This window comes from Drosophila navojoa, chromosome 3, assembly GCF_054131105.1.
Source record: "Drosophila navojoa isolate 15081-1374.11 chromosome 3, UAZ_NAV_1.0, whole genome shotgun sequence".
Lineage (NCBI taxonomy): Eukaryota > Metazoa > Arthropoda > Insecta > Diptera > Drosophilidae > Drosophila > Drosophila navojoa.
Window position 1 is genome coordinate 25758013 of NC_142891.1, and position 22516 is coordinate 25780528.

General features: G+C 37.8%; 2 protein-coding genes across 10 annotated transcripts in view; one reads left to right on the forward strand and one right to left on the reverse strand.

Annotated features, from left to right (window-relative positions):
• The window catches only part of DIP-kappa (Dpr-interacting protein kappa), a 200391-nt gene that overhangs the window by 78224 nt on the left and 99651 nt on the right, over nt 1-22516 (reverse strand). The window lies entirely within an intron of this gene.
• Nucleotides 5621-14053, forward strand: LOC108658627 (uncharacterized). 9 transcript variants are annotated; one of them, XM_089257082.1, is made up of 7 exons: nt 5625-6563; nt 9061-9469; nt 10261-10376; nt 10455-10976; nt 11856-12015; nt 12354-12373; nt 14007-14053. In XM_089257082.1, exons 1-6 carry the CDS (start codon nt 6195-6197, stop codon nt 12365-12367), a joined length of 1590 nt encoding a protein of 529 aa, XP_089113208.1. In that variant the 5' UTR covers nt 5625-6194; the 3' UTR covers nt 12368-12373; nt 14007-14053. The 9 variants fall into 9 exon arrangements, with proteins under 9 accessions (XP_030245945.1, XP_030245946.1, XP_089113206.1 ...); XM_089257081.1 differs by lacking the exon at nt 14007-14053 and adding an exon at nt 12587-13171; XM_030390089.2 differs by lacking the exon at nt 14007-14053 and adding an exon at nt 12976-13171.

Below are 22516 nucleotides of genomic sequence, written 5' to 3' on the forward strand. Positions count from 1 at the left end.
GGGCGCTTGGCTAACGCCTCCCTGATTTATGCCGGGCTGCTCGCTTAATTTGCAGGGCAATTTTTCTTTGCCATGGCAGCGACAACAACCGGTGCCAGCGGCTCGCCTCTACCCAGTGCTGGGTGCTGTGAGTGCTCTGGCAAGTATCCCTTTGCGCTAACCACCCTGTGCCGATGGCGTCCTGTGCCGTTACGCCACCACCCAATCCGGCCCTCGCGCCCCCAAAGTGACAAACAACTAAGCGAAAATCGCGTGCGTGACGCGTGGCGGGCGCATAAAGTTTGTGACACGTTTCCACAGTTGCAGTTTGCTGCTTCTTCTTCTTCTTCTCGTCGTTGTTGTTGTTGTCGTTGTTGTTTTGGACCAAAGGCACAAAAAGTTATGCACGTGGATTGTGCGCGGGGGTGCGGCGGCAAAGGGTGCCCGGCCGATGCTGATGGCGACACTTTAGAGCCGCGTTGCATACTTTTGGGGCGTCATGCAAGTCACGTTAATTTCGCCAGCGAACTGTGAAGCTGAAAGCAAAAGAAAGAAAAAAAGAACAAAAAATGGAAACAACAACAAGTTGCTGTTGTTGTGTTTGTTGGTGTTGCATAACTTTGTTCATTTCCAAACGGATTAAAGGTGAACCAACATCCAGCTTATGGCATCCGCTATGCAAATCAAAGCAGATGCTAGAATGCAAAAAAAAAGAGTTACTCAACACTGGCCAATGACAAGATAGAGCATGTGTATATTTTAACACTCTTAGCAATTATGATATACTAATATATTGTTTTATTTCTTATATAATTATTATTTTTTTTTTATTTTAGATTTATTTTTGTATCAAAAAGATTTCGTTATATTAAACTATTTTTAAAATATTAAAATATTTTCATATTTGTTTTTTTTTTTTTATACCCTGAACCCATTGAAAATGGGAAATCAGGGTATAATGGTTTTGTTGAAATGTGTGTAACAGGCAGAAGGAGGCGTGGCAGACCCCACAAAGTATATATATTCTTGATCAGGAGGACAAGCTGAGTCGATTTGGCCCTGTCCGTCTGTCTGTCCGTCCGTCCGTCCGTCCGTCCGTCCGTCCGTCCGTCCGTATGTATGAACGCGTCGATTTCAGAAGATATAAGAGCTAGAGACTTCAACTTTTTTTAAAAATGTCCGTATATATCACGCGCAGATCGAGTTTATCACTAAAAAACGATAACTCATTCCGATATTTTTTTATCGATAAAAAACCTTATCGAAGATCACTTAAATAATTATATCTCCTACATCTTTCAAGCTAGAGTCTCCAAATTTAAAATGTATATTAAGATGAATTTTATACAATTTCGGTTTTTTTTTTTAAATTTACCCCCCACACCTAAGTCCACCCCCTCACCCTCATCTTTGTAAAAGTCGTATATCAAATACTAGAGACTTGAGCTTCGGTATACACATACATTTTAACATTATGATTACGTTCTGAAAGTTTCATTACGATCGTACGTCTAGAAATTAAATTATTCAACAAATAAGTTCTCATAATATCGCCAACATTGCAGCGCAACCCAAGCGCAATCGCCTGTATATGTGAGTGTGTGTATGCGTGTGTTTGTTTGTATGCGTGTGTGTGTGCGTGTATTTGTATGTGTGTGTGTGTGTGTGCGTGTGTGTTTGCTAATTATTTTTTAAATATCAGTTGCTTGTAGGGTTCAGGGGATCTCGTAGTCGAGCAGTCTCGACTAGAGCTTTCTTACTTGTTATATATGTATATGTTTTATACTCTAATAACACAATAAAAATGTAATATATAAGAAATAATAAATTTATGATTAAAAATTTGTATACATATCAAATAGATTTTGCAAAATAAAATAATCTTTACAAATTTGAAAAAATTGTTTGAAGTGTTTATAAACATTTTTTATATTTTAATATATTTAAACAATTTTTATTGCTGTTACTTAAATTTTATAAAAAATATATTTTTTAAACTTATTATTATTACTTTATTTTGATTTTCTTTTATTAATACATAATCTATTGTGTAGTTTACATTATATTCTTACACGAATTTTCCAGAAATTACAGGGTATTTGTGTAGTTAGGTCCGTATATATGAGTGCTGTTAACATCTTATGTGGCCACGCCCACAGCCTGACTGGAGCCACAGCCTCATTAAGCGTCTTTAGTGTGTTTATATAATATAAATTAGCTTAATTTGAAAACATTTTTTGATGCCAAAACTTTGGCACTTGCTCGAGAGTGAGACAGCAGACAGACAATCAAAGAGAGAGAGAGAGACGTGAGGACAGAGTGTAATAAGGAGAGAGGAGCAGCTGCTTGGCAGTGTCTTTTGCTACCAGCCTGGCTAATTTATATGCCCGTTGGACATTCTCGAGTCGGCCAAAAAGTTGCGGCAACTTTTTGCCAAGTCGGCTGCGGCGTGTCTCCGATTCCTGTTGCGGGTTAATAAGACGACGACGAAGGCGGCCAACAAATTGCCAACATTACTCTTGCCAAAACTGGAGGGGGGCTGGCAGCCAGAAGGGAAACGATGCCTGCAAATAGACTTTTGAGTGTTGTACTTGGTTTGCTTGTTTTGTTGACTTTGAGCGGACTGCGCTGCTGAGACGTCGCGCGTGGGGAGGGGGAGCTGGGTGGGTGGCGGTGGGTCGCTGAAAGTGTCAAAAGCGCAGGCAATTAATTTGGCCTAATTAGGCTCTTGGCTGACTGCTTGGCTGCCGCTGCCACCTCCTTCAGCGTCTGCGTCTGCGATCTTGGCTGAGAATGTCATTTTTGTGGCTTGTCAAAGCGCCGTTAGCCAAGTCTAAAAACTCACCACGAACAATGGATTTTTGCATGTTGAGCGATTTATGGCTTAGCAAGTTTATTAGGGCTGCCCCAATCCTCAAAGATTTTTGGCCAACTCCACACAAAAGGCAATTCGAGTTACATTTGAGTAATTTATGAATCTTAGCAGGTATTAAGGGTATTCCACAAAGCCAAAGAGGTTAACTGGGCAAAGCCGACATTAAATTAAATATTTATACAGTGAGATTTATGGTGAAAATAAAGATAGGTAAATTAAGTGTAATATATGCGTATAAATATAAATAAAAATTTATAAAAAAAAAAAAAAAATGTATATAAATGTATATGAATGGCAATTATTTCTAACTTCAAATATATATGTTATAGTAGGAGGTAACCTGAAGCAAGCGTAGAGCTCTTGGTTTTGCTTTAGTAGTGGAAAGGGCATTCAGTTAAAATATGTTATGATACGTTCTGGTTTTATGACTGTTGGTTTTCCATAAATTGATTTTGAGCCATTCGAGCTGTAATCATATATAAAATACAAATTATAAGCTCATGAATGGTATACAAGAAATTATACTTTAATTTCAGGTCTTCAGCATTTATAGTTAATGAAACAAATAAATTCTACAGCTGGGCAGGCAGAAAAATAGGAGCATAGAAGCCGGACAATACGGCGAAAAAACTGGCTCACTATGAGTCTCGGAGACAGACATATAAATGGATAAATGGATAGTCAGACAGATATGCACAATATGGTCCAATATATGTTCTTTACAAATTCTTTAAAGAGGCATTACTTAAAAGAAAATGGAAATATAAATTTTGGCTCTTTAACTTAAACAAAAAAAAACTTACATAATTGTTATATAAATTTCAACTACATATATAAATTTATGGAAACTTTTTGGTAAGAAAACGGCAAATAAATATCAAATGTCCTTCAACAATTTTCTCGGCACAAAAATGGAAAAAGTTTGAGCATTTTGCACACTTTTGTTGCCATTAGCAGTCGAAGCAAAAGGCCGTTTCGGCAGCTTTCAATGGCCAATGATAATTTTTTGGCCAACTGCATTCGGCTGCGCTGGAAATGTGGTTTGGGCCAAGTCCGGCATCTCGAGCCACAACGTAAGAGTTTCAGATATATTTTTGTGCATCTGTGTGTGTGTGTGTGTGTGTGTGTGTGTGAGCCAGGGACCATAATTTGCTTAACAACTTTTTGGCCAACGCTTCGGTCGGCTTGGGCCCGTTGGCACTGGGCCAAATTCCTTTTCTGCAGCCGCTCAACACTCTCCGCGCCATTTATATAATAATATTGTGGCATAATTTATTGCCGGCCAAAAGTTGTTGTGCGGCCCTCTGCCCAATTGCCACTGTAATGTCGTCCCTGGCCAGAAAACTATGCACCGCAACGTCATAAATTTGTTATTAAATGTTGCTACGCTTATCGAAGGCACATTCCGAAACTGGACCCACGCCCGACTGGACGGCAGAGCAGACGTCAAATTGATTTTAAATGCACAATTTACAGGAAAAACCGTATTCATGCGGAATTTTGCACTTCAATTCGATTGAAATAAACATAGCGTATAGAAATGTGATATAGAGAGGTCAGATAAATATTATCATCATTCCGAAAAACTAACTAACAAAGTAGTTATTTTAAAAAGTATCTGATACTGAAGTATCTTTATGATATGAAAGTTTCTGGTATGTGAAAGATACTAGAGTACCAATGATAGTTTTTATATATCGCAAAGGTCTCAATGATAGGAGTGAACCATAACGATGCTAAGAACATCGAGGTATTTTCAAGATACTAAACATTAGGTATCTTAAGTAAATACTAGGTATTCCTGGATTATTTAATGGATAATAGATTATTAGTTTCAGTAATATTTTCAGTTTGTTTATAATTAGAAACGATTTCTATTATGATTATATTTTTGGATTACGGCAGTGGGGAACTCGTCGTTAAAGCAAGCGACATCACTGCTTAAAATGGTTAATGAGTATTTGCATACTAGAGTATAAATACATATATCTTAGTATTTGTTGAGCTTCCCTTTACTTGCAATAAAAAAGACTGATAGCCGATAGGCAGTTGAGGTGCGTTGAGCACAAATTGCCCCTAAACCCCCAAGCCTACAGACCCATCTTGTTGATAAGCAATGCGCTGGCATTGTTTACTGTTGTTGTTGTGGTTGTTTGTTGTTCCTCTTGCTCAAATTGAAACTGAAGCAGCGTGGCGAAGCTAATCGTGAGACAAACACACATACACACGCATAGACACCCACGCAGTCACCCACACCAACACACAGACACCAGCACTTGATTCAGCATGTGTACAAATACTCACGCTTAACAAGCTGCTCATTTTGCAAAATTTTCTACTCCAAAGATCTTCGAAACAAGCAAACAAATGAATAGAAAGATAAAAATGATTATGCAGAGAGGGAGAAAGGGAGAAAGGGGCGCTGGAACAGCTAACTACAAATTGTGAGTCAGAGAGACATAAAGATTGCAGCAGTGAAGAACACAGAGAGAGAGAGAGTGTGAGGGAGAAGGGAATAGACACGGGTAGCGGCACAACTTGTTTGGGCATACGAAAAGACAAAACACAAAGAAAACAAAAAAAAAACAATTTTAAACAGCAAAAACTTGTCATGTGAGAAAAAAAGCAAGAGTAGCAACGGAAAACAAAAACATTAATGAATGAGCTGGCGGGAGAGAGAGAGAGAGACAGAGAGCAGAGAGTGAGAGTGTGGGAGAGCAGACCAAAGACAAAGCTCTAGCCGCAATCGCTGTTGCTGCTGCTGCTGCCGCTGCTGCCAACAGGTGAGCGCAACGCAAAGCTAAAGCCGTTCGCTGGCTCAGTTGAACGTTTGCAGTCAAAGCCAGAGGCGGGTCGAGTGCGCTTGAACAGCGCTTGAAACGTGTGGGAACGGAACACATAAAGCAAAACGGTAAAAGGGCTTTGGCTGAGCTGAGCGCAAGTTGAGCGGCGAGCACGCCTTTAAGCCAAGCTAAGCTCGGCTTTTTGTTTTTGGGTGTGCCGAGGCAGTGCGACGAGAACGCGTGAGCGGCCAACACGTAAACGAAGCGCTCTATGCGCTGCGCAAAAAAAAAAAAAAACCAACAAAAAAAAAACATTTAAATAAAAGAAGAAGAAAAACTCAGTTAAAAATACACAGCGGCAGCGCTGCGGCAACAACTCAAGTGTGAATTGTTATTGAGGTTATGTAAGCGGCATAAAGCGCACTAACAAAACGCTAAATACAAATCGCATTCGCTCAGCCAGGCAAAACACGTTCAATTACAACAATTTCAGACACGCGTCAACATCGCGCATTCGCACATTCCTTCAAACTGCAAAAACACAAAAAGTAAACCTAATGGATCACGACGGCAAGGCACAGGCGCAAACGTCGGCTGCGACTGCGACGGCGACTGCGATGCCAGCGCATCCCCTGCAGGATGTGCCGCTGAATGATAACGGCAGCGATGTGACTGCAGTTGATGACGTACAACTGACGACCAAAAATTGGGTTAAATTCGACGACGAGGCAGACGGCAGTGAAAAAAATAATAACAGTAACAGTAACAGTGCCACACAGCAACAGCAACAACAACAACAGCAGCAAAACAAGTTAGCTCTGCCGCCACCGCCGCCGTCTGTGGTCAGCAGCAACAACAAGCGACGTGCGCGCTCGCGCAGTCCCAATGAGCTGGCCACAGCTGCAGCAAATCCAGCGCCTGTTCAGGTTAGTCGCTCTCTCTCTCTCTCTTCTTCTGCTCACGCTCTCTTTTTCATTCCGCTCTCTGGCACGCTCACTCTCTAAAACGCCGCTCTCACGCGCGTGAACGCAACGCAACGCATTGCGATACATTGGCACAGTATTCGTATGTTTCGTATGTTTTCATTACTCTCTTTCCCTCTCCGCTCGGCAAACACCACCGCCACTTCGTTCTCTACGCATAGGGCCGCTGTCAGCGCCTTATCACTGCGTTTCTTTAGGTTTTCGTTTGCCTAATGGAGTTGTAAGCAGCGCTGCTTCGTTCATTATGCTTTTGTGTCACGTTGCACACACACGCTTGACAAATGAAGTTAGGTTAGGGTCGCTGCCTGCAACAGGCCACTGCGGTGCCCAGAAAGGCCCGTTCGGGTGCAACATGCATTGATTACTCATCACCGTCAGGCGACACGTCATGCGCTCAGCTGCAAGGGGCTTGCTCATTAAGTTGAGGTGCACGCATGAATGGAATCTGAGTTTTCGTTGCATTCATGTGTACAGTCAGTACTAACTAACTGTACTTTGTATGACATTCCCTCATCTCCCTCTCTCTGTGAATAAGTAAATATATATGTAGCATGTATACAGATACATGTATATATATTTATATGTATTACGGTAGTAACGTTCTATCACTCAGCTATACAGCTCTAATAATTTAATTATTATTCAAGTGCTGAAATGACACTTGTTGATTTTTATGATGAATCTTTATTAAAATAATCAACAAATAAAATATAAATTGACCCATTCAAAGTGTACTAATTTTTTAAATATAAATTACAAAAAATACAAATGATATACATACATACATATATATATCAACCAAGCTGACTATGCTTAATAAATAAATAAAAATCATTGGCAAATAGCTATATAAACAATTCAGTCATGGAAATACGCCTGCTGGCAGGTGTAGCAAAATGTTTATTTGTTATTGTTGCTCACAGCTGTATATTTAACTCAATTACTTTTCTCCCTTATTGCCTTTTCAAGTTCTGTATCTGTTTGCTCTGCTTCTTCTGCTCTCGTATCAGCTCAGAGTGAGATAAAAACAAAAAATTAATATCAACACAATTCTGCAATTGTTCAAATATTTCAGCAGCTATATCTTATTTTATTTACCATGTTTATTATTATAAAAGGGTCAATATTTATTTGTTGCTTCTGTATTTATTTTCTCTTCTGTTTATCTCATTTCGCAATATGTCTCCGGCTTTTCGGTTAGACTAAATTACAAAACCAACCCAGACACGGACTGTCAACAGAGAGACGCAAATATGAATACGTGAGGGGAAAAACAAGAGCTCTGAATGCTTTTTTAGTAGTGCTGGAAATGGTTAATAAATTATTTTCAAAGAGGAAACTGTTTTTCGATTAGATTACAATCTATTTGTTTAAAATTCTGTATAAATATAGGAAACTAAACATGTATATACAGTGCCAGCAAAGCTGGGTATATTATGGGCTATACACTTTCGAAGTTCATTTATTGGCAATACAAATTTGTATTCAAGTGCAATTTATCGGGGTATAAAGGAAAATATACATATGTAATCTATTTGTATATATATATACGTACATAGAGAACACCTGTTTGTGGAAGTATTTAGACTACATATTAAGGTTAAGTGTTAGATATAATTTGAGTTCAAGTTGACTTATTAAAAATTATTTAAGGGTGAATTTGTTCAAAATATAATTTAAATTAATTATATTAAATTGAACAAGTGATTAAAACTAAAAAAAAAACCACACGAATTTATATTATATTATCAGAAGTAAGTGGTTTTCTATTGTAAAGAGCATTTCTTAGTCGTGCTACTCAAGTCGAATATGATTTTCTGTTTACATCCACTTATCAGATTAACTGCAGAACCGAATACCGAGCACATTTAAAAATTATGTACAATATAAAGCAAATATTTGAACTAAAGAATTTGTTTAGTTTTTAGAGTAACAAGTAAACAAATTATAATATATCATACACTACATAATATTTATGTACATAATGTACGTTACTATTCCTTGACCTTCAGAAACAGTGCATTAGATTTAGCCTAACGAACTTGAAGCTGGATAATTATGGCAAACAATTTATAGCACGCTAAAGATCAATTATAGCAAAGCTCGCTCGCCTATTACGCCACGTTTTTATTTCGTTTCTCTGCCTTTTAGAGCGCAGTACGCAGCTCTCCATATCCGCTGAGCTGCGTACGTGCAAAATAACAAATAACAATTTTCTGTTTTATTTTCTATTTCTGAGCTTCTTTTCTGTTGCTTTTTATAATTCTCGCCGCAAATCAATAGAATTGATTTTCTCTAGCATATTTGCATAATTCTCCCCGACTCAACTTTTGTGATTCTCTCCTCAGCTCTCTCTTGCATTTTCTTTTGGCATTTACCGTTTTCCAGTTGCTGTGTCTTAAGGCCAAGAACATTAACCCATTGTTGTCATACTTTACAGCGCTCGGCAGTTTCCTCAACGACAGCTGGGCCGACGCCATTGCCGGATGTGACGCCGGCTGTTTTGACAACTGAGAGCACCCACGTTAATCTGAATGCATCCGGCAGTGGCAGTGGCAGTGGCAGCGGCAGCAGTCCGCCCCGCCACCCACAGCAGCTAATAAACCAAAAAGCATCCTCGACTGCAGCCGGAGCTGCAGGAGCAGCGGCAGCAGTGACCGCTACTCATCCAAATGGCAGTGGTGCCATCGGCAGTAGCAGCAGCACCAGCAACAACAACAACAACAACAACAACATCAACAGCAGCAGCAGTGGCAATGCCAACAGCAAAAGCATCTCAATTCCAGTGGATCAAGCCTCCGGAATGCGCACAATTGAGTTGTCGACGGGTCGCATACGTGAGGGTTTCGGTAAGTAGAGCCCACAGCTATGAGCTATGAGCTATGATAAGGATAATGACGATGAGAGTGACATTTGCATAAGAGAAAGTATATCAGAGTTTCTATAAATGTCTCTTCAAATGAGGACACAAATCAGAAAAATAATGATTATAGTTAGCATAAAAGAGCTAATCTATCTATCTTTAATAGTTATACTATCTTAAATAGTTATATTATCTATTTAAAAGAGTTTTACTATATATCTTAAACTATCTATAAGATAGTTTAGATAAGATAGATAAGATAAAAAAAAGATTAAGAAATAAAATAAAATAAATTAAACAAAAACAAAGAAAATGCTATTAGATGAAAATATGCACAATTCAACACTTAAAAAAAAATAATAATAAATAAATATTAAATATTCAAAGGTGGAGTAAATAATAAAAAAAAGTATTATCATAATTTAAAAAATAAATTAATAAATCATAAAACTAAAACAATATACTCATTGAGTATAACAAATTTGAATCTTATAAATGAATTTGTTATAATGAAAAATTAATTGTTGTAAATTAGTTATCATAAAGGATCATAATCATGCAGCTAACAATAATGGCTAAATAGAAATAGTTATTCAAGCATGATGTTAAGAAATAATTGCTTTCAGGTTATTCTGCCCCTCGACTCCTGCCAAAATCTGCCCAGTTATGATTGGCAATTGTCGAAATTGGATTGAATTATCTAGAGAGTGAAGCGACAGCTGCTAATGCCACAATTCTCTCTCACTCACTTACACTCTCTCCCTCTCTCACTTACAGCTAATGGCGATGTGATTGTCACTCTGCTGCCGGCCAACACGAAATGGCCCTGGATAACGCCGGCCATATTTCGACCGGAGCTGGTGCCCGAGGAGCTGATGGCGCAGGGCCTGACGGTAAGCGAGCAGTCAATCAATCAGCCGTTGCCCGAGTCGGCTCTGACCTGTAGCCCCCGCTCTGTTCACTCTTTGCAGCTGACTGTGGAGGACTATGTGAATGCCATGGAGACGTTGGTCAATGACTATCGCTTTACGGTGTACAACATTTGCTATAAGCGCATTCTCGTCTGCTGGATACTGTTCGCGTTCGCCGTGCTGCTGGCGCTGCTCTTCTCGGGGCTGCAGGGCGTGGCGCTGTTCGCCTTGGGCGTCGGCTGGCTGTTCCTCAATGCGGCGGCCATATTCCTGTGCATGTGGCTGAAGCTGCGGCTGTCGCGCGGCCTGGAGAAGTGCTTGGCGCGCGTGAACAAGCAGTTGATGCGGCACAAGATATTGCTGGTGCTCGACGACCGGGGCCGCATCTCCTGTCACAAGGTCAACCTGTGCTTCATGTACTTCGATGCGACGCAGTGCGTCAGCTTCCTGAACGAATTCCTCGAGCACACCGAGCAGAATGGCGGCGAGGCCATCAAGGCGGGCTGGGAGGCCAAGCTGGATATTGATGTCGATGATATTGTCATCCAGGGCACGCAGCCGGTGCGTCTGTCCCGCAAACAGGTGAGTCTGCCTGGCCGCTTTGGATTTCCTGTTGTCGTAGTCGTAGTTGAGACTGATTCTACTCTTGCTTCTCTTTTACTCGCCGCCGCTTCAAACCATCTCTCTCTCTCTGTCTCTCTCGCGCGCTCTGTACATTGATCATGCATCATGCTCACACATTCTCTTTTTTGTCTCTCACGTGCACACACACACACACACACACACACACGCACACACACTGAACAAATGCCCACCACTCTCTCTAGGCCTTTGCCCAGGAGCTGTTTCTCAGCTATCTGCAGCGTTGGGGCAAGGACTTTCTGCGCCGCCGCCTCGATTGGACCGTTCAGGAGGCGGGCGTCCATGAGACACCACGACATCTGCAGTCATCGATCTGCCCCTGCCAGTACGAGGAGGAGCTGTTGCGCAACAAGATCAAGATCAGTCTGCAGCATCGCCAGTGCTGCGGCATCAACTGCGTGGGCTGCTGGCTGTAGGCTGTAGGCTGTATGCTGTAGGCGTGGCGCCGATGACGATCACAACTACTTCCACTGCTGTTTGTGTTTTATTCAATTTATTTGCGATTAAAAAAAGCTGTTGAAAACGAAGCCGCCATACTTTTACTTTATATCGAGAGAAGGAGAGTTTTCCTATACCTCTGTATATTTGGAATATTTCTGTTATTTGTTATAGATTTTTTTTTCAGCCAAAAAGTATGCAGCACGATTTGTGTACGTCTCCTCTCACATTTATTACTCATACGCACTGTCTAACCTGCACTCCGCACTCTTCACACCCGAAACTCTTGACTTTTTCCTAACTTGTTGTCTCTAATCCTCTATGTCAATATATATATACACAAATATACATATATGTACGTAAACCTAATCTACTCCTTAGGAGCGCGGCCTGCAGCTGTTTCTGCGCTATGGCTCGCGCTGGGGCATGGAGGCGCTGCGCGGCCTGGTGGATGTGACGCCGCTGGAGCCGGGCCGGCATTGCGGCCAATTCCAGTGCCCGTGCCAGTATATCAAGGAGCATTTGCAGTGCAAACCGCGAGGCAAGTTCAAGTGTTGCAATTTTGTACATTGGGTGTTGGCATGTGAGCGCTACGATTACTAAAACGAAAATCAAAATCAAAACAAAACGAAATATGCTTAAATGTTGACATGTGTATGTATGTGTGTGTATATATACTATGTAAGCATGTGCTTTTGTTGTTCTAATGAACCCGATTCATGCAGGTATACGTTTGAGCTAATTAATACCAAATCAGCTTCGTGCTATCCTTGCTAAATACCTAAAAAATACCAAACAATGTTGCTTTGCTTTAAATGAAATGCCTTTCCCGATGCAACGAATGAAAAAAGAAATTATCGAAAATTTCTCTCGTTTCAGATGTTAGTCCCTAAGTCAAGGTAATAATTTTGGTAGTTTTTGGTATTCTAGATACAGATACATATAATACTATGTATTGAAATTTAAATTTTACATTTTATCGACTGCGACTTCTTTATATTTATATAAAATAACCCATTTTAACCTAGCTCGTACTTGCAATTCTGTTTCACTTAATAAACTATAAATATATACGTTATATATTTCTTTTTATGAAACATTTTTAAACACAGTTGACATAAACAGCATGGGCCAGGTAGTTTGGACACGTTTTTCCCCCTTTGGCAATTTTGTATGATTTATTATATACACTGAATATATTTATACATATATAGACAACTACTAAGCCATTTCGATTTTATTAAACTTTAAAGAATTTTTTAAATTTTGCTTACTCCTCATTCTGTATTTAGACTTGTTTTTCTTTTATGAAATTAAACTGTAAACTGAATTTATTCTGGTGTCATTTATAATAAATTTTTTTGTCATTCAATGTTTTTATATCTATTTATTTTTATACAATTTTAATGGTTACTGTTGTTTATGTTTCAGTTTCTTTGTGTGTTTGACTTTGTCATTTTTATGTATTTTTGGGTGTTTTCTAATCGAACGCCCTTTTCAGGTTATCCATGTGCTTGCATTGTCTATGGTTCGGATCCCAGTTTTCAATATCGTTATTAGTATTAACAGACGTTCAATATATACATTGCGATTCGTTAATCATTTAACTACATTATTTAATAACTCTTCAAACATTGTGCAATTCAGTTTCTGACACGTGTTGAATGCTTTTTAAATTCAATAAAATTTATGAAAATGTTTTAATGTGAGTTATTTATAATCTGGTACAGTAGCATAAAACTACAAAAATATAACAAAATATATAAAAATATAAAGTACACAAAATAATACAAAATTCAATATATATTCATGAAAAATATTTTATGCTTAACATTTTTTCTTTTTAATTTGGAGTACTTCGGATGGAGCTCTCTCTAAACAGCTTACAGAGTTTATAGTGAGAAATAAAATAATAATAATTATAAAAATTAAAATAACATATATATAAATAGTGTACAAAATATATAAAATTCATACATATAAATATAATGAAATTATAAACATTAGCTTAAATAAATTAACGTCTATCTAAATCAGAATTGAACACGGCTCTTATAATCACTTTAAAAAACTTCAAAGAAGAAATATATTTTAATGCCTTAAAGTAATTTCTTAGAATTACAATATATCATAAAATAAAAAATATAAAAGCGAAACAATTACAAGCTATACAACAAAAAGAGTTTGGCTAAAATGATATGTTTGTATGTGTGCCATTTGCAGTTTTCCACAATTTGCCACAATTACTGTATTATTTTTTATAGCATAATTCAACTTTACGTTTTGCCGCATTTAAGCCACGTTTCATGTTGGTAACAAATTTGTGAACAACTTTGTTGGCCATTTTCGTATTCGTTTGCGTCATTTGTTGTTGTTGTTGCTGCTGCCACATTCGCCTCGTTTTGTGTTGCATGTGTAATGAGTCATTAACATGGTGCAGTGGAAAAGTTTAAGTTTTCATAAATAAAAAACTATATACTTTAATTTCATTTATTTACTTTTTTGTTTTGATATTTCTGCATTCCAAATTAGGTGCCAGGCGATTTTATTTATGTTGAAAACAGTTGAAAGAACAAAAATGTACTATAAGTTGAAAATGAGTTTTCCTTGGATGTGAAATATATTGAAATATATGGTTACATATGTCCATTTAGTTAAATATTAGAACTGACTTTTTAGCCAACTAGAAAATAACTATATATGTGTCATTATAGTAGTATAACTAAGTGAGTCCATGATATACTTAAAGACAAATTATTACTAACAAAATGCATATTTTATTGGCTTAACATTATATTTAAAATTTAATTTCGTAGTGTATTATCTGTTAAAAAAATGTATGTCTATTAGAGCAAATAAATATGTTTGTAAATATAAAACAAAAATATATAAATATATACATATTTGTTATTTAATTCAAAAAAAAAAAAAATACATAGGAAGTTATTTTAAAAATAAATATACATACAAAATTTTAATAAAAATACAATTTTTACATTTTCTTTTATGTTAAAGTGGATGAACTATTTTTCTTTATAAAAATAATAAATATATTGAAAATTCCAACTCAAAATTTTAGTATACATTTGTATATGTATCATGTCTATATTAATATGTAGTCACATTGTTTCATACTTTATTATTTTAAAGTAAATCAATTATCTAGTGTTAAGGAAAGTTAAGTTATTCGTAAAATATGAGTGAAGAATAGTTCGAATTATTTTTAATTAAAATGAATGTTTATTATAATGAATAATTAGGCATTTGCATCGCTGCCCTTATACAATTCATTCAAAAAATTCATTCAACTATGAACTTCGTGAGCAATAATCAAAAGGAAAAGGTTCCATGGCAATCGAACAGCATTTGATTGTTGTGCTCAACTATTTGCCAAAAAAGTAAAATGCGATTTTACGCTCTAATAAAATAAGCGCCGAGAACTTTTGTGAAAGCGTGTAAGAAGAATGCACCATTAAATGTTGTTAAACTTCATTAAACTCGGGGCGAAGCTTCAAGCAATTTGTTTTGCCAACTGCACTTCACATAGCTGAGCCAAAAAAAAAAAAAAAAAAACCAACAGCAACAACTTCAAAATTGGACTAGAAAATAAGGGAAACTAGACACCACAACGTGTAAACTAATCGCAAACAAACAAAAGCGCCCGCACCCACACACACATACATATATATATACATATACACAGTGAGTGCCAAAAGTGAAGGCTCATCAAAGTTTTTGGCACTTTTCTCTTTCTCTTTTTCAATGTTTTTTTTGGAAATGCAATTCAATTGCACGATTTTCATTTGAATTACAGCAATCGACTGCGCTAACCTGCGGTTACAGCTAGGGGCATGTGGGCGTGGCAAATGCCGAAAAACAAACATGCGAAATTTCAACGGAACACCTGTGCCCCTACTTATGCACCTGGTTTACAATTTTCAATTAGGTGAGGGTATACAAAAGTGCATAAAATTAGTTTTAAGTGCATATTAGAGTAAACTATTAGCTAGCTAAACATTGGAAGAGCTCCACGGCTGGGAACGATCGAGTGCGGGGAAGAAACGTAGTAATTATACCATAACGAACTATAGGTAAATATTAGGATTAAAGAGGGGTAAATGAGCCCACATCAATAGAGTGCCTTACAGCACTGTTATCCATAAGAGTAGATATATCAGATATGTATAGATATATAGGTAAGTATAAGATATGAGTAAGTGATAGAGTGCTGTACAACACTGTTATCTATAAAAGTTGACTCATAATACATATTATGTACATATAAAAAACATGTTCTTATGTCTAATACCAAAGAGTAGTATTCATTCATATCACTTTAATATATAATAATATAATATAAAATAACTACTTGAATATTTACACTACATATATTATTTAAACAATGGCTGTGGTAGACACAAATGTTTTGCAACACTGTTTTTAATATCAGGCAATAATTTGTCATAATTACCATTATAACATTAATCTATTATAGATTAGAATTAATATTAAATTAAAACTAACTTTCTTATATAATAATTATTTTTAGACTTCCTATAATTTAAGGGTTTTGCAACGCAAACGCAGCCTACAGGATGTGTCAGATAACTTATCTGTTATCTTCATCTGCTTTGCCATCAAATACTTGCGCAAAGGGCATATAAATCTCTTCATTATTCGATTGTAAATTTGCAAATTTTTACCATCTCTTTTCTTTCTTTATTTTTTTGGGGGAGGGCATATCATTGTTTCCATAGCTGTTGTTGACGCTGCTGCCGCTGTTTTTGCATTTATTTTGCGGCTAAAACTTTAATTGAGTTTTAAACCATTTTGCTGGCTGTTTGGGGCCAGCGCCGCAGCGAGATTTGTTTATACTGCGTGTTTGTTTATGTATGTATGTAAGTATGTGTGTGTGTGTGTGTGTGTGTGTGTGTGGAGCGAGTGTGTGTTAAAAAACTGGCTTATTGTTTGAGAGGATCTGCTGTTGCTTCAACTACAGCTGGCGCTCTTGTTGGACCTTGTGGGCCGTGCACTGGGCAGCGCTTGAGTGATGAGTTTTTTCGCCGAATTGACTTTTTTTTACTGTTCTTGTTGTTGTTGCTGCTAGTTGGTGGTGTGAGTGCGGCCAAAGGTTTTGCTGGTACCACTTTGGCTGCACTTTAAACATTTTAAATGTGTTTTGTTTCACGCCCAAATAGCAGAAATTCGTTGTATTAAGTCTGTTTTTGTTTTTCGGTGAGTGCTGCAGCTGGTTGCGCTTCCATAAGCTGCTGTTGCTGCTGCTGCTGTGAGTCTGCTGCAGGTAACGCATACGCCCCGTGCACCAAACAAATTACAGCCATTTAAGTGATTTTCGCTAATGTTATTTGGGGCGTTGGCGCAAAAAGTTGCATACTAAGCGCATTTTGTTGCCTTTGTTGGGTTTATTACGGCCGCCAGCAGCGCATAGATGTACGTGTGTGTCTGTGAGTGTGTGCCGAGAACTTTTGCTTTATTACGTGAGTTTCCGTGCAGTTTCAGTGATACACTAAATTGTGTGCAGAAAGTTTTATCTCTATGGGCTCTGCACTAAACTTATTGTTAGTTAATGCAATCAGACAATTGAAAGGACAGGCGCTTGCATTGTACGTTGAGGGTATTTCCCAGTCGTGCATGAACTATTAAATTATCACACACTTGGTCATACCTCCAGCTGTGCTCATGAATATAGGAGTATGGGTCAGCACTATATAATTACTCTTCTTTAAATTTATTTATCCAAAAGGTTTTCGCAACTTCAAGGGCATTTACGCCTTTTACCTCTTTCACTCATTTGAATACTTGCAGAGCAAGAACAAATTTAGTGAGCTTGCAATACACATGTGAGCGAAGAGAATGCGAGAGCCATCACGACGCGTTCCACATTATGCACGCTGCCTGACAGCTGCTGAGAGGATCCACAGCTCTCACACATATGGACGTGTGTGTATATTGAAGAGACGGCAAAACTAACCAGAGGTAAAAATGTATGAGCATGCATTAAGCATATTTACAGGTTTGTATGTATGCATTAGTATTACTGTAACTTTAATTATATTACAGAAAGTGTTATGAATGCATATGCCTTAAGGCTTAGTTTTATTTAAAATCCACAACGGGCGCACAGAAAACACTGGGCGTGGCCTGAACTATGTAAATTAGAGCTGCGCGATATTCTAACAGTCTCAAGAGTCAGTTTTACTCAATCGTGATGCCACACACATACAAGCTGTATCTCATTATCACTTCCTAACGGATAAATGAAGAGGAGCGTGCGTGGGATATTCGTTGCGCGTCTCTTGAGTTGATATTGTGATTGAGCGCATTTTGACAAGAGCATTTAGCTCTTATATTATAATAAAAGTGTAATTGAATAATAAACTGATTTAATTTCCAATAATATCAGTGCTGAATTAAAGACGGTACAATTGATATATGAGAGTAACATTATAATGACATAATATATTTTAAGGAGAGTGTAAGTCGCTAGTAAATTGAGTAAAATTTGCAAATATGAGAAGTGCTTTGCATACATACATATGCACCAATGTATACACACATACATATGCTAGCACAAATTTTCTTATCTGCTCTCGCTTACCATTCTCATTCTTATAAATTATTACATATCGTGCAGTAGAATATAAATAAAGGTCTAATTATATGTATATGGTAAGGCAGGCAATTAACCTCATGTTAGCTAAATTACGTGCATAAATTATATATAATGGGGGTATTACTTACTGCAGCCGGCCTTTGAGTAGAAAATACACAAGTTTTTGACTTCTATTAATTTTCTAAAAAAAATATATATATATTTTAATTAATGAAACTGAAAATATTCAACGATATATATTTGAGGCCATTTACTTTAGTCTTTGTGCTATTCAAAACTTTTACCTGTGAAATAAAATTAAAAAAAAAAAATAATAAATAAATAAAAAATAATATTCATTATTTATATTTTTTAGAATTTTAAAATATATTATTATCGCATATACAATAGGAACGCTCGTTGGAGCTATAGCCGCTTTTGAGCTCTGCACGATCATAAACAGGTAACAGGCCGCCATAATAAATATGGCCTTAAATCCTTTGCAACGAGCCCAGGCGAGTGGCCGATGTGAGGTCTGAAAGCTCTGACCATATATCATCATAAAAATAAACCAGACAGCGCAGCCAGAGGTAGGCGAAGCGGGGCAGACGCGTTCCAGCTATAAAGCATTAGTCAGAAAACATTAAACATGAAAAGGTGGGAAACAACTGTGTCTGGGTTTGGGTCCAGGGCTCGTCCTGGTGCTGTTGTCGCTGCTCCCAGGACTACAATCAACATCATTAACGCGTGCTTTAAAGGCCATTTATTTAGACGCAGACATGGGAAGCCGTGTTCGAGTATGGGAAAACTATAAATTTAACGCTTTTAGCATAATTGCAGGAGGCGCATAAGCAGCAGGAGTAGGAGCAGCAGAAGGAGTAGCGGGAACGACGGCAGCAGGGGGAGCAGCGTGTGCGTGCGGAACCTAGTGTGGATAGCCATCAACGCGTAAGCGTTATGATAAGTGGCTGGGCAAAAGGATATCGGCGTCAACACGCACCAACTTATTGCCCCATTGGTACATCCTTTCGTCCCGCCCAGCCATCCTTCCATCCATCCATCCATCCATCCAGCCAGGATGGGGCTATTAGCTGTAAGTGGCGCTATCCTGCTCCGGCATCATATTACTTGGCCATCTAATTGCCGGCCGCTTTTGACCTTTATCAAAGCCAGGCTGCAACTTGATATGCCGCATGGAAGCGCAACCCTTCTCCTTTGGCTGGGCAAACACTTGACAGTCCGGCCATAAGTTACATTGGGAGGAGAGCCGCCTACCGATTTCTGGCCAAGTTAAGCAGAGTCTTTGCTAACCATATTTATCGCCTGTCTAATGGATACAAATTGGGTCAGCTGGCTCAGATTCTGTTCAAGTTGAGCTCTCGTTATTGTTATGCGTCTGCCTTTTTTATGCCACAATGCACAATGCACGAACGCAATGGGGCGTATGCGTAATTTATGCCTTTCGGCCACGTTTTAATTGCTGCAGCTATTCGTGTAAAGGCCATTTATGGCACATATGACTTAAAGTCAGGCTCTCGGCTCTCAGAAAGTCAAGTCAAACAAGCAAGACGCCTTTGGGCCCAGACACCAATTTTACCTATCATCCACGCATGCATTAGAAACGTTTTCTGCTAAAATTAACTCATTTACCCTAATTCATTTCGAGCTCATTGCATTTACTTGAAGGCCTTAAAGAGGATACTCAAGTGGAAGGTTTAAATAATTGCCAACTACTCGTTACCAACTGTAAGTTAATTGTTTTTCATTTGTTTGCTGACTATGCTAAATTCAATTTAACTTTTCAGTTACTCTTATCAAAAAAGCAAACAATTGAAAAGTGTCAACTGCAGCAACAGCAACAGCAACAGCAACAATGAGAGGGAACTACAAACACATGAAGTAAAAAGAAATCTGATGCAGTGACAGAGCACAAACAGAACTCTTGTCTCTCGGAGTGTAATTGTAATTGAAAGTGAGCTAACAAATTGGATTAACTGAACGTGAGAGCTGCAAAAAGGACATTCACAAAGCACAGATTCGAGATCAACTCGCAGTCCTCAATTGAAATGGATGCTTTACTCATATCTTTCACTTTTAAAGCCAGCTAAATACACAGCAACAGCAACAGCAACAACAACAACAACAACAACAATAGCAACAGCAGCATTGACAGTATAGAAACTTTCGCTTACCTTGGCGGCTAAACAAAGCCAGTCATAAGGCTAACACGCACACACATGCACACACACACACACACAGCGCACTGACAACGTCTGCGTCACTTTTCTGGCCAAGCTGTGCAGAGCTCTGGCTCAAAAGTCAACAGCTAACAGCTAACAGCACTAGCAATTAGTCAGAATTGCGAGCGGCACGACTAGGCAATGCCCTATATATTGTGTGAATCGTATATTGATACAACATACGGAAATATGGAAAAATACTTAATAAATGACATATACGAGTGGAGAAGGAGCTTGTATAAATATATCATTTAATTTTCTATTTTTTTTTTTTTATATTTTTAAATATACATATATTATTATTTTAATTTATGCTTATTTATTTTTATTTTTGTGTTTTTTCCTCTGTTATTCATTTTTTAATTTTTTATTTTTTATTTAGGTTGTTTTTATTTTATATTTTTTTTTTATTATATTAAAATGAATAAAAGAATTTTGTCTTTCACATTTACATTTGTTTATATTGTTTATATTTTTTTAAAATTTAAAAAAGTAATATTAATAAAATAAAAGTATAAATAGAATATTGTAAAAAATAAAAAAGTAGTATTATACATATTTATGATATGTTTTTATTATTGATATTAATTCTAATATTACTTTTATTCATTGATTTAATTTCCTGCAGTGAGCGAGCTGACCGATTCGAATGCTCAAGTGCCAGGGTATTTAAGCTTACACACATGCACACACTTACAAAATGGTATCATATCTACATGCCTACATGCATATGTACATATATCCCTGTGCATTCGCTCACACACATACACACACACACACTCTCACTCTCATTCTCACTCACTCATCCTCGGCACGCTCTTCTCATGCTTTCCATTGCCCCCAGCTCCATTCACTTTCGCATTCGCATTCGCATTCGCATTCGCATTCGTCGCTTATGTTGACGTAGATTTAATTACAATGTTTGCGCCACTCGGGCGCTGCGCTTACGTTTACGTTTACGTTTACGTTTATGCCACTTGTTTGTTGCATGCGTCTATGTCGATGCTCAGCGTCTGCATCTGGTTATGTCTGTCCTATGTATGTATAGAATATATTTATATATATGTATATACACATATATGTATGTGCAGCTAACTGGGTTAGAGTAGCTGACGCTTTTGTTTAACAGCAGCAAACATGGAACGCGTCGAGTTAAAAATCTCACACGTTCGTTGCATCCTCGCTCATCGGCCACGCTGTCGTCTCTCACTTTTATGCACTTTGCAAATTGAATTTTCCACTCGCATACACGCCGGCGAGCTAACTGGCAACCGAGAGGGATGTGCGAGACAAAGGTGCTGCCAAGAAATGCAGCCAAATGCCATTCTCGTTGCAACGGGCTTAGACAGCTTCGCTTTTTGCCATTAAAGAGCTGCCTGCTTTGTCGAGTATGATATCTGTTACAGGTGAATAAACAGTTATTTGATTGCGAGCACCTGAATATAATTCAACTTCAATTTCGAATGAATATTAGTTTCGTCTGGTTTTGAAAAAGTAAATAGCTTCAATTATTTGTTCAAATATTTAATAGTTTGATGTATTTATTTTTAGATATGCCAGATAATCACATGGAAGTAAATCGGTGCGTAAATATCAATATTTAAACTATATTCTCTATCTCTCATTTAATGCTAGTTGCTATTAATTTGCAATATTGATTACAAACAATTTAAGCCTTTGGATTAAGCGTATAGTATTACAGGACCACAATATGCAATATGGTCAACAGCCTCCAGTCACATGCCGCTGCTCCCAATTCGGTCATATGTTCAACATCCTAATGTATTTTAGCAATCCATCCATTTTACAGGAGTTTAACAGAGAGAGACGCAGTTGAACTGCACCTGAAGCTGCTCTCGAGTAACCCAATTAAAATCACTCAACCAAAATGCTCTCCTCATTAGCAGCGAATTTACGTTCCACTCTGTTGATTAACATTTTCAACCTGATTTCCACTTATGATCTCTTACTGGACATAGACTGCTAATTAACAGAGAGCTTACGTTCCAATCTTTAAGTTAACAGTGGGATCTTGATTTATATTTTTCTCCCTGCTGGCCATCTCTGTTCGCCTGGTATTTCAGTCAAATATTCATCTAAACTGGAGCCGTATTAGTCCTCCTTTGAAAGTATGCAACGGAATGTATTAATTGCAAATTTTCAAAAATCGACTTTTTTCCCCCGCTATT